This window comes from Polypterus senegalus, chromosome 16 (genome assembly GCF_016835505.1).
Source record: "Polypterus senegalus isolate Bchr_013 chromosome 16, ASM1683550v1, whole genome shotgun sequence".
Taxonomy (NCBI): domain Eukaryota; kingdom Metazoa; phylum Chordata; class Cladistia; order Polypteriformes; family Polypteridae; genus Polypterus; species Polypterus senegalus.
The window spans coordinates 75,587,921-75,601,219 of record NC_053169.1 but is presented as its reverse complement, the minus strand read 5'-3'; the positions used below and the strand labels follow the sequence as shown (position 1 = coordinate 75,601,219).

At 36.8% G+C, this 13,299-nt stretch overlaps 1 protein-coding gene across 3 annotated transcripts in view; it reads right to left on the bottom strand.

The window, feature by feature from the left end:
• LOC120516726 (WD repeat containing planar cell polarity effector) overlaps window positions 1-13,299 on the bottom strand; it is a 456,415-nt gene that overhangs the window by 75,827 nt on the left and 367,289 nt on the right. For all 3 annotated transcript variants that reach the window (XM_039738613.1, XM_039738612.1, XM_039738614.1), the window contains exons 12-13: window positions 9,298-9,486; window positions 6,760-6,883 (exon numbers count right to left, since the gene is read on the bottom strand). In XM_039738613.1, coding sequence (XP_039594547.1) covers window positions 6,760-6,883; window positions 9,298-9,486 — 313 coding nt within the window. The remainder of the gene's footprint in view (window positions 1-6,759; window positions 6,884-9,297; window positions 9,487-13,299) is intronic.

Genomic DNA, 13,299 nt, shown 5'->3' with positions numbered 1-13,299 from the left:
GGGATATGTGTAAGATGTAAAATTCACATAAAATAAGTAACACTAAGCATGAGCCCGGGAAATATACTTAAATACAACAAAAAAAAGTTTAAACACAACAACAATCAATGCTGAACGGAAGCCTCTGGCAACAGCTGAGTCACAAATGGGAGGAGAGGAAAAGACTGAATGCAAGGCTGTTATCATGATTGTCACGGAAGATTAGAAATGAATGACAAAGCATCTCAGGCATTTATGAAATAGACAACTAAAATAACAGAATAATAAAATAACAATAACAATTTTTGAAATACACTCAGCAAAGTTTACTTATATTTCATTAAAAGAAATTATTAAAAAGTATGTAAGAATAAGGCTAAATCGAGGCAGGATGACTGCATGTTTGGTATCTGTTTTCGTTGTAGGATGGATTGAACTGTCTTTCTGGAGCTTGACTGTTCCTTATTTTCGAGTAGCGCAAACATGAAACCAATCACCTCTGTAAATAAATGTGTGCATAGTTGTGTCTATGCCCTACAATATGGCTGCATAATTCATCATTCTTATTTCTCTCCAGCTGAATTAGGCAAAGTGAACAGACAGGAGGATGAAGGAACATTAACTGGCTCAGAATTCTGCAGTGTATGACTATATCTGTGGAATACACTTCATTAAATAAAACTGACTAAAAGACAACACAGGTCAGAGCAAAATACTTATGAATAAAGTAGTCAGAGGAAAGGCAGTCACAGGATGGGCATGCCTAATAGATAGGAGATATATATACCAGACAATAAGCTACTGATGGACTCGTCTTCCTTTCTATCTGGGAATGAGATAAGATGCTGTGACTTTACCTCTGGAGAGGCTCTGGGACTAAGAAATGTAGCACATGGACAGAGAATGAAGATAATTTTAAAACTGCTGCATCTAGTCCAGGTCATATACTTTATGTAGTAATCCTGTCGTTGCTTCTGCTTATGGTATTACACTTAGAATAACGGTCTGCCTTCACTGCTAGTCCAGCTTTGATTTCAATTACAGGTCAGTAGAGGTGAGGCAAGATGGCCAGAACTGAGCATAGTGTAATCTTGGGTGATACAGCACTATATGAGCAGGAGTGTATTTGATAGTAGCCAAAGCCCCAGTTTCCCAATGGGCGTGCTGTGGCTGACAATCCTCGAGTCTGGTAAGCAGAAACGTTTGATAGTTTGTGCATAGTTTGTGCATGTATTCTTGGGTTAAACAGGACTGTTGGTAAGGATGTACTTTAGTGGCTTGCTATACTATGGCTGACAGTCCCATCAAGGTGAAAGTGCTATATATTACTGTAAATCAGAGTATATATTCTCACGTAGCAAAGAACGCAAGGTTTAAGGCCACTAGGAAAAGAAAAGCATTTTCTATGATATTACACTTCGCATAAGATCTCAATCCAAGAAAGCACCATTGTGATTACATGGAACAGGAGATTCTTTAGGAAGTAAGTGATGCTATGTATTCGGTGTGGGCCACTGTGTTCTAGAAGCAAAAGGGATCCCTACCCAGTAGTAGATACAAGTACCTGATAAACAGGCCACTGAACTTACCTCAGATCACCAAGTAAAGGTGAACTTTACAAGTAAAAAACAAGTGCAAATTGACATAATGGGCCAGGGCTAGCAAGACGGGAAAAAGAAACTATAAGTGAAAAGATCTTATTTTTGATTATCAGTTTATGTCAAACTCATCAGTGGACAAAAGCTTTTGGAAGAATATTTAGACAAGGTAAATACGCAGAGTAAGTTGAGACTTCAAATGAGAAAGATTAGTTGAAAATGTACAGCAGCTTATTAAGGCTTTAAACATGGCTATAAAGTTTCTCTTTAAAAAACAGACAGAAAGCCCAGTTCTAAATACAGGGTGGACCAAGTGCTGGTCTAAGATAAGGAGACTAAGAACTGCCTGCTTTACTTAGCATGTTCAGGAAAGACAAAAGGAGAGGTCTGTGTTTTCCCAAAACTGTAAAGGCTTACTATTAAAAACCAACCATTTAATAAAGAATTCATAAAAGTATTTTAAAATAATGTGTGTTTGTTTGATTTTCTTTGGAAGAGCATTCTTTATTATCAAAACAAGAGTATACATGTAAAAAGGAAAATATGTTACGACAATAAGGTTGAATTCTATCTCTTGTATTACCGCTGAACTAGTAGTTGCGTCCTTTTTCACAGACCCTTGAAATTCCACCATAAATGTATTTATTTTCTAACTATAAGAGATTAGCAAAGTATTTTGTAATTGGTTTTGTCATTGTCACTGACGTAATTCCATAGTCTAAGTACTGTAGTGTCCAGTCAAAATGCTTGCTAATTTAAGCAGGTTCACTGCACATGCATGAAGTACTTTGTCTATAGTTAACAGAGCAGATTTAGTTTTAGTTTCTGACCAGTTAAAACAGAAATTCTTTACACAGGCAAGAATGAAGATTCCCTCTGCAGTCTCCTGACTAAAGGCTTCCTGAATGAGCTGCTTTAGAATTCACCCTGTAGTGTTATCACTGTATAACACTTCACACATTCGCATCTTGATATTCAGCACTCAGCAATGTAATTGACTCACACTGATACTGAGCTCTCTACTACATAATGGGCCAATATTTGCTTTTATAAGTAGACCTTTTAGTCAGTGACAGCCAGCTATCCAGGAAAACTGCAGCACACCATTCTTCCCCACAGTCGCCTGTTGGACACTTATCATCTGTCATCATCAGCAAGTCCTTAATAACCAGTTCCTTTACTAGTCAGCACCTCTGTCTGTTCAATGCACCGGTTGTGCCACCCAGATATCAAAAGCCAGCTAGTTACAATTAAGAGATTTAAACATCTGGGACAGTAAAATAAAAATCAATGGTGAAAGTAGAGGACACAATTAAGCAGTCAACATTAAAAGGTGTTTTAAAAGGCTAGGGATGCCTGTCCATTCAGCTTTTTTTTTAAAAGACCCATCGTTTCTATAGAAAGAAATGTGCTTAAGAACACAGAAGTGTCACAAATGACCAACTTCTTTAAAATACACCTGCACAATAGTGACAACAAACAACTGCATTTTCAAGCAAGGAAGTGTTGTTGTCAAAATGCAAAAATGAATTTCTCCAAAGACACACTTTGTATGTTGTCAAAGCAGTCTTAGCTATTAAGCACTAAACTGAAGACATTTTAATATGTCTGTTATTTATGGACATACAAATGGATCTAAGATTTAAAAAAATATTTGCTTGTATAGTTTTGGATTAGGTAGTGAAAGATTTAGAATAGTCAAAAATATTTGTATCCATATATTAAAATGGTCACTGTACCACAGAATAAAAAATGCAAATGACTTAGATGGTTAAGCTAAAATAAAAAAAAATTATAATTAGCCTATGATCTTGTCTTCAGAAATTTACACTACCAGTCCAGGGCTCCTTAGTGATAATATTTGATCATACTTGCATTCATGCTACAATTTCTAATTATAATTTCTTTAAAACATAAAAAGGGGAGCAAAATAAAGAAAAAAATAAAATAAACCCAGAGCTGCCCTAGGCCTAGCAAAGTGGGTAGTTGACACCATTTTTCTGTTCACCCACTTGCCTAAAAATATTTTTGTCTTGACGCTGCGATCATTCTCCTGCCAGTTAGCCTTCATCCCAACTGTCTTCCCAACATCTGACTCAATGAGCCCTGTGTTGTCAGGTGGCTTTACATCATCGCTGTGTGGTGTCCTTGCATAAAGAAAACCTCTTCTTATGCCTGCACAATATATTTGTATCCTGCATAACTACAGTGTATCCATAAGAAACCCATGCATGTATTTTCAAGACCACTGCCTGCAGTGGCTTTATGCTGGAATATGCTGGATAATATTAAGGTTTAGTTTTTTTCATTTTAGAGCAACATTAGAACAACATTAGAACAATCTGGACGAGAACAGGCCATTCAGCCCAACAAAGCTCGCCAGTCCTATCCACTTGTTTCCTCCAAGAAAACATCAAGTCGAGTTTTGAAAGTCCCTAACGTCTTACTGTCTACCACACTACTTGGTAGCTTATTCCAAGTGTCTATCGTTCTTTGTGTAAAGAAAAACTTCCTAATGTTTGTGTGAAATTTACTCTTAACAAGTTTCCAACTGTGTCCACGTGTTCTTGATGAACTCTTTTTAAAATACAAGTCTCGATCCACTGTAGTAATTCCCTTCATAATTTTAAACACTTCAATCATGTCACCTCTTAATCTTCTTTATCTTAAACTGTAAAGGCTCAGCTCTTTTAATCTTTCCTCATAATTCAACCCCTGTAGACCTGGAATCAGCCTAGTCGCTCTTCTCTGGACCTTTTCTGGTGCTGCTATGTCCTTTTTGTAGCCTGGAGACCAAAACTGCACACAGTACTCAAGATGAGGCCTCACCAGTGTATTATAAAGGCTGAGCAGAACCTCCTTGGACTTGTACTCCACAGATCGTGCTATATAACCTAACATTCTGTTAGCCTTCTTAATGGCTTCTGAACACTGTTGGGAAGTTGATAGCTTGGAGTCCACTATGACTCCTAAATCCTTCTCATAAGGTGTACTCTCGATTTTCCGACCGCCCATTGTCAATTTTCCGACCGCTCATTTCTCGATTTTCCGACCGCCCATTCCCGCAATTCCTTTTGTATTTCAGTGAAGCACAATACTTCTTAATATTATGCAAGAAACACATTTTTGCCTAAATCTGTGTTTTTGCTATTGATGAGGCCTCCAAAATAAGCCGCAAAAGCAAGGCTAGGACTTCCCTAGCCTACATAGTACAGCCCTCACCCCAGGCAGCTTGTGTCTACTTGTCTGAAAAGTGCCTTTGGCTTAAAATATGTTAAATGTCTCAAAATATCTCAAAGTGTCCATCCATCCATCTTCCAACCCGCTGAATCTGAACACAGGGGTCTGCTGGAGCCAATCCTAACCAACACAGGGCACAAGGCAGGAACCAATCCAGGGCAGGGTGCCAACCCACCACAGGACACACACAAACACACCCACACTAGGGCCAATTTAGAATTGCCAATCCACCTAACCAGCATGTCTTTGGACTGTGGGAGGAAACCGGAGCAAACCCACGCAGACACGGGGAGAACATGCAAACTCAGAGGACCCGGGAAGCGAACCCGGGTCTCCTACAGTGAGGCAGCAGCGCTACCACTGCGCCACCGTGCCACCCATCTCAAAGTGTCTCTCAAGCTAAATTGAAACTTCTGAAAAAAAAACAACAGTCCACAAAATGCATCTTTATAAATAAGGATGTTTATTCAAAATATAAAGCAAAAAAAGCTGCCTTAAAGGCAATCCATGGCAAACACATCCCAAAATGCAATCCAATCAATAGAGTAAAAATGATCAAAAACCCAGGAAATTCACATGAAAAAGCAACACTGAGAATTCACTTAAGTAAACATTAATGCACCACTCCTGAAATTGTGTTGTCACTAGGCCTTAAGTAGCCAGGGGGACGTCTCAGGATTGGTGATGCAGGATGGCCCCGCCTCACTGGGTTTCAACAACAGAACACAGGAAAAATCCTCACATTTAGCACACAATTAATCAGACATAAACAAAATCAAAAGAAATAACTGAGAAACAGGAAAAAAAATGATTTAAAGTAAGCACAAACATCACAAACACAAAAAATAATATGACCCATGGAATAAACCCTGACTGAATTACAACACTATTACTAATACTGACATCAAAGGAATTGTTTATTGTACCTGATGATTAATGAAAGCATGAAACAAAAGATATCATATATTCCTTCCTTTTCATTGAATGATTTACATGATACTTGAGTTACAAAGACTTACAATTAATGGGATCACCAAAGTCAGGTCCACCTCTAACAATGTGCCAGTCAGGCATCTAAAGAGGTGGCTACAGCATGGGTACAACTAGCCACTTACTAAAGGTGGCTTCAACAATTTAAGCCCCCAGAAACTGTCATGTGATCTTGTTTTTACTTTCTTGTAATCGTCCAAAGATTCGATGTTGAAATTTTGATGAATCTCTACATTTTGGACCTCCCTGACTTTCTCATATACAAAGTGTAGGGAAAGTATTGGAATTCTCCAAAAATTCCATTTCAAGATTTTGATGAATATCAATGTTTTAAACCTCCCTGAGTCTGAAAATACCGTTTTTGGAGTTATGTCTGTGTGTCTGTCTATATGTGTGTATGTAAACACCAATAACTTGAGTACGCTTTCACTTAGGTCAACCAAATTTTGCATTCAAGTATTAGGTACAAGTGGTACATTTATCTCAACTTTTGGGCTATTTCCGCTAACCAGAAGAAGTACTTTCTTTACCTTTTATTCATGCAGCTGCAGAGTCCAATTTATTCAACTTTACTTTTATAATAATTGTTTAATATATTATTAATTTAATTTGATGTGTTGATGGTTCTTTAATGTACATAACATAAAAATATAATCATTGTCTTGTGGTTTAGTTCTCAAATATCCATCCCCATATCTGAGTATACGAGAAAGTCTAGTAGAGATTACTCCTTTATATTTACTAATTGTTATGAAAAATTGAAGTTTTATTTTCAGAAATTAGTAAAGCACCTTTAGAACACTGTGATACAATTGATACATATATTAAAACACTGCAGAAGTAAAAAAATGAACTTTATTTATAAAGTTTATCATTGGGTTAAGTTTATAGTATTCTTTAATATTTTTAAAACATTCTCTGGTTTACTCATATCATTAATTGTTGCTCTTACCTGAGAAGGTGGTGAAAAAAGCGGCGGGCATATTTACAAATGGCGTCTCTGTACTCCAACACTGTAGTTTCTGTGAGGGGTCTAGCTGGAGTATAAAATGTTCCAAGAGCTGCTTCTATCTGAGCTGTAGGGAAAAGTGACAAATATTCGTATAAAAATAATAATCACGGAGCATTCAAAAAAAAAACTTTCATTTACTCATTTATTTGACACTACTTACCGTATTTCACAGGGGGATAGGGGATAAGAGCTTATCAGAACAACACTGGGCTGAAGGAGCATTTAACCACAGGACACACTGAAAAGTGAGCGGACATTTTATCTCAGGGCAAACTCAATGACTTTGAATTCAGGACTCTTGATCAGTGAGTCCAGTTCCTTTACTAGCAAGCACATCTACCTTTTCATTGTACAAAGATGTCAAATGCCCACAGTTAGGACACTGAAATATTTGACAGACCTGCAGAAATCAAAGCAAATGTCAAAGATACGCTTGTAGTGATGCTTATGTGCAGAAGGCCCTGGGAGGCTTGTGAGGGTAGAAGGTACAATGAATGTAGCAAAATACAAGGAAATCCTGGAAGTAAACCTGATGTAGTTTGCATGAAACCTGTGCCTTGGGGGACATTTGTTTTCAGCAAGACAACAGCTCCAAGAACAAAGCTAAAGACACACAGGAATGGTTTCAAAACAACAATGTTCTGAAGTGGCCAAGTCCAGATCTTAATACAATTTAGAATTTGTGTCTGGACTTTAAAAAGACTGTTCACTCACAATCTCCGTACCACCTAACTGAGCTTGAGCAGTTTTTCACAGAAAAACGGGGAAAGGCAGTGGTGTCTAGATGAGCAAAGCTGATAGAGACCTGTGTATACAGACTTGGAGTAGAGTCATCTAATAATTACTCATGTGAAGGGGCTGCATATGTATGCAATCAGTAATTTTATGTTTTATATTTTTAATTTTGTCTACTTTTTCCACTTTGACATTAAAGTCTTTTCCTATTGATCACTGTTAATAAAGTTAAATGAAATCCACTATGATTCAATGTTGTAAAACAATAAAATGTGAAAACATCCAAGGCGATGAATACTTTTAAGAGGCAATGTAGATCATTAGAACTTCATTGTCATCCATCAAAACCATAGTTGTTAGCCTGCACCATACTGTGTGGTAAAATGGCCAGGAAGTAGCTGTATGGCCAGTTGTCCTAAACCAAATAGAATTTGGCTTACTTTTTACAAATAACCTTCGCTCTGAGGTTTTTTTTTTATTCCACTTTTTACGGACTTCTTTGTTTTCCTCTTCTATATTTACAGCTGGCTGTTGCTTTACACTGTAAATTTAAGTGAACACATGAATAAGCCAACAAACTGTATTTAAAACTGAAATCAGGTGCCCCCCTCAATCACACAATGTTTTTTTTCTGTCTCTTTCAATACACTGTATTCAAACAGATATTTTAAAATAAATACAGACTGATCCAAGTAAGTCACTCTACTCTCATCCGCCATGCAATTTTCAGCATGTTTCTTTAATTGCACAAAAAAAGAACTGAAGTCTCCAATTATTAATGATGTCAGCTAACATGTACACAAAGTATAATAAGGACTGAATGAGCACCTGTGAACTAAAACAATGTGAACTTCATGGAAAAATGAATACCTGCATTATTCAAAATTCTAAGATTGTTGACAAAGTGACAAGTTAAACCATTAATTAAATGAAGTAATCCTTTAACAGGAAAGTTAGTTTGTATATCTGAGGCTGTGACTCTTACTTTAGTTCATTTTATTACCTCCTCCTAATGTACCACATTATGTCCTCTGATTGAGCTGAATATTAATTGAAAAGCTGCACAAAACTGTGCCACCAATAAGATGAAGAACAAACAAACTCATAATTAGGGACTGGCAAGGGTTCAAAACACTGAGCTAAGTTTTATCCAGTTTTATAGATAGGAATAAATGTCAGGTGTTTTCTTAAAATGTAATACACCAGAAATGAAAATATCATAAAAAAGGTGCAGTTACAAATAATGCCATAAAATATATCAATAAAAAGTAAACAAAAAAAAAATTGCTTATCTTGGTAAAAGGTAATCTAGAAGGCAGAAAAAACAACATTAATTTTCTCCTTCTCAGAAATTCCATTTAGCAAAATTAAATGTATCTTTTGATGTTTCTCGAGATCAGAGCAAACGGCATATAGAAAAACAAGTAAACACTACAAGACTTTGATGGTTATTAAAGAAGATGGAAAAAATAAGCTGGTAACAACCAGAATTCACTAAGATATTTCCAATAAATTGGCGTGACAGTGTAGCTTTTAAACCTGCTGGAATCCCAAGAGATATCCTTGCTGAACAGGCACCAGGCAAAACTAATGAAATGAATGTCAGCTTCAAAAAACAATTCCCACGAGACACTGAAGTGGTATGTTAGGAAGGAATGTTTACACAAGATCAAGAAAGCAAGAAAAGAGAAACTTTTCATTAGCAGAAAGACCTTTAAAAGAGATTCAACAGAATGTACACACCTTCTCTTTCTGCTGTCAGATTCTGCCGGAGAAGATGGTCAAAAATGGCACTGAGGCAGATGTAGCAGTCTGGCCCCATTGTATTCCAATTGATGGCACTTAAGATGTTAACAGCTTCATCAATTTGGCCATAACGAATACACTGGTGCACAAGCTCAGTGTGCCCCAGCTGGCCTGTTGTCATGGCACCTGTCAGAAGAAAAAATCACTGAGATTAAATTATTAAATTACCTCCCATCCTTCATGTGACATGTAGAAGATATGGATACTTTTATTTATACATATATGGTTTATGCAATGTATCCGGACAGATAAAAATATCTTCAATGAAGAAAGTGAACAGTGATAACAAATTTTGAGAACAGACATACCTGTTGATTGGAATTTTACTGTAAAAGTCAGGATCATTATTATAATGGCTTCATTTTACAGCGCCTTATTTTAAATGTGTCCTCCTTGCGTGTGTAACTGCAGGAATCATTCATATCCATTTGAAATAAAGTTAAAACAAATTGATAATTTGTGCAATTAAGAGTGACTCTCATCTAATTGTGCTTAAGTTGCATGTGGGGATTTCTTACAATTCATAATAACCTTAACACATTACAATGAAATAAGATCCTCAATGGGTCAGATGGACATTTTAGGTCCTGCTGCCACTCATGATTTAACGAGCTTTGGGTTGCTTCCCATTGTTCATTAGCACACAATGGCACTGAGCAGAAAAGCTAAACATAATATTGAACTCCTCATATCTAATTGGCTGTAAGGAAGTGCTTCTCTTTCTCTTCAATGCATGGTCAGCGTTTTTTATTGTTCATTAGCACCATACTAGAGAAGGATTTTTTTTTTTTGTTTGCAGAAATAGCGCAGTACTGATGTCATCCCTTCCAAACTCACTGGACACAATTTTTCAATAATAAAACGTAATCTATTACAGAGAGCCACATTAACCACCCAGCTAATGATTACAGTTATATAATGGATAAGTGTTTTAAAAAATGGAATATAAATTAACCACTTTACCACCCAGCTAATTATTACATTTATATAATGTATTAGCATTGTGAAGAACAGAAATATAAAATATCCATCCGTTAATTTATTATTGAACCCATTTAATCCAGTTCTGGTTTGGGAGAGTTATAACCAATGAGCAGCATATTAAAATGCATATTCATTTTCTAGTCGTAGAAAGAACAACCTTCTTACAACGATCACTAAAATTGTAAAATCAACCTGAACTTTCAGATGGTATTAAAAATTTCAAATAGTTTTCTTCTCATGTCAGTGATGAAAAATTAACAGTTTGCCATTGTATTATGAGAAACTGCAAGAGTGGTATGAGACACCAGCCTGTGCAGTGTTCTGGACATAAGAGCCTGTGTTCAGCCCATCGGTTTTTCCATGACCCGAATGCAGGAGAACAATAACATAACACAGCTTCTTTAAAGCCTTGAACAACAAGCAACTAATCAACATGTATTTTTCATTACTGGAACCCACTAACAACTAGATCAGTCGTGAAAAAAAAAGTTAATTATTTAGCAGTTGACTAATCCAAGGGATTCAATCACCCTGAGTAACAAGAAGCAACCAATCAATACAGTACTTAACCTTGTTAGCTCATGATCAACAATTCAATTGCCCATTGGGCAAACAACAATATGTGGACACAGCAGGAAACCAAGCATAGCACAAATGAAGCATGGATTTATTTATATATTAGCCTTTATATGGCAAACAGTTCCAAGCACTATTTGAAGATGTCAAGAGAGGTTAAATGTAAATGACAGGATGATTCCATCTGGACAAACAAACCTCTTCTGGAGGGTAAGGATCCAAAGAGCCTGTTAAATAAGGGGATAGACAACTTATTGTCTAATTGATTAAAAAATGTAGTGTTTCAATTAAAAGTACAAGCTAGCAATTAACAGTCAGGCCCTTAAGTCCCCAGCGAGTACCCTAATGTTAGCAATAAATCAGCTGATCTCTTGACGCACAGCAAAAAGCAGAGCTATTCCTAAGTGACTGCTGTGAGGTAAATCACAAGAGGGAGACGACTGAAAAGAAAATAACTTTTTACAACCAGGGTGACTGCCATTCCTCAATGTATGAATGCAAAATGTTGAATGTAACAAATAAAAAATATAAAAGGCAAGCAGTTACAGAAAGCCATACTTTGGAGGCCTCTCTAGTAAAATGTATGCAGCTACACATGCATGACAAAACAGGCTGCATCCACCTAAAATAAAGAAACCCGCTAAGCCAGCTTGTGTTGTACATTCAGTTGAAATTTGTACTTGTCTCGCCTTTCTGACAGAATTAAAGTCATGTATGTTGGAACGATGTGAACGTGTTGGTGCATCATTTGAACAGAGTCATTTATTGAAACTGTCCTTCACTGCTGCAGCTAGGTTAATGAGATGACCAATTGTAAAATCAAACCCCACATATGCCAGGTAAAATATATGTCCAGATGAGATAGCTGCATGTGGCAAAAAAGCAGCCCTGGATTGTTGCCAATCTATTCTTAAACAGCATTTCAAAATTGCATTCCCATCTGTGACTAAAAGAAAAAAAACAACACTTGGGAAATATTTTATGTAATGACTGTACAGCATAAATATGTTTACTTTTCAACTTAGTCCTTTGCTTACATATTAAGAAGCTGGGCTTATCAGAGTCTGGAGTCCATAAATGCTGAATAAACTGCAGTGGCTGCAGCCCTCAATACACAAATGACAATGTTCACATGCTAAGGCCAAACTCATTTTCCGTTTATTGCTGAGTGTGAGGTTTTTTCTTCAGAAAATGTCAGAGTATCTTTCCAAAGCCTTTTTCTATCTCAGATTTGTGCACTGCAATTAAAACCGGCAGTGGTAGCATAGACAGAATAGAAGCCTGAGATAAATGAATACTGCTGTTCAAGGATTCAGTGTGGTACTTCAATAAAGGCGACCGGTCTTCAGCCAGTGATAGAGGCCAAAAAGACACAGAGCATTTTCTGTAATCAGATTATTAATTTTTTTTTTTTTTATATAATTTTACACACTAAGAACAAAACCTATAAATTACAATATTAACAAGAGACCTCTCACCCCTTTCTATGCATATTCTATTCCTTTCTTCCACTCTTGTCTGAAAACCTATTCTAATTAATGAATCTAGAATTATAAAGGAATTTCCCCAATACATTGTGGGCTTTGATACACCTGTGTGTTCTCCACTCTGTATGCTAACAAGTTCCCATAAAACTCCGTCTTGGATATCCAAAAGCAGGAAAAACAGTTAACTTTTGCTTTAATGTATATATTTTTTCTCAAAAAATTATAGCCGTCTGTTTTTTAATATTGTTTTGCTGGGTGCTCTGAATTTTTTGCCAACACAGTGCAAGGACATCATAAATGAGCTTTATTTAGAGCTGCTTTGTCTTTCCAGTTTGTCTCATTTAATTGGACTGGCCCAGGACCAGGGGCCTCATGTATAATGCCGTGCATAGAACTCACACAATAACATGGCCTAAGCACAAAAGCGGGAATGTGCGTATGCACAGAAAAATCCAGATGTAGGAATCTGTGTGTACGCAAACTTCCACGTTCTTCCGCTACATAAATCCCAATCAGCATGAAAAGTAACGCATGTGCACCCGCCTGCTGTCCCACCCCAACTCCTCCCAGAATTATGCCTCTTTGAATATGTACATCAATATAAATAGCCCTTAAGCTCAGCGTTCTGTGAAAAGGCAATGGCAAAACCATGAGGAAAAATAGAACAATTTCAGCAAATACCAAGTGGAGGCAAGGAAAAATTGCTGGTTTAAACAGTGGTATAAACAAGAAAAGGAAGCTGATCAAGTGACATAGTGTGTCGGAGAAACTCGAAAGCTCAAGTTCACAAAGTCACGCAATGCCCGAAATAAAAAAGTCACATATCAAAGTCGCAGTGAAAAGGCGAGTCATAGCCCACCATCTGAGTGTCATGTGAAAGCTTATTAGGGTA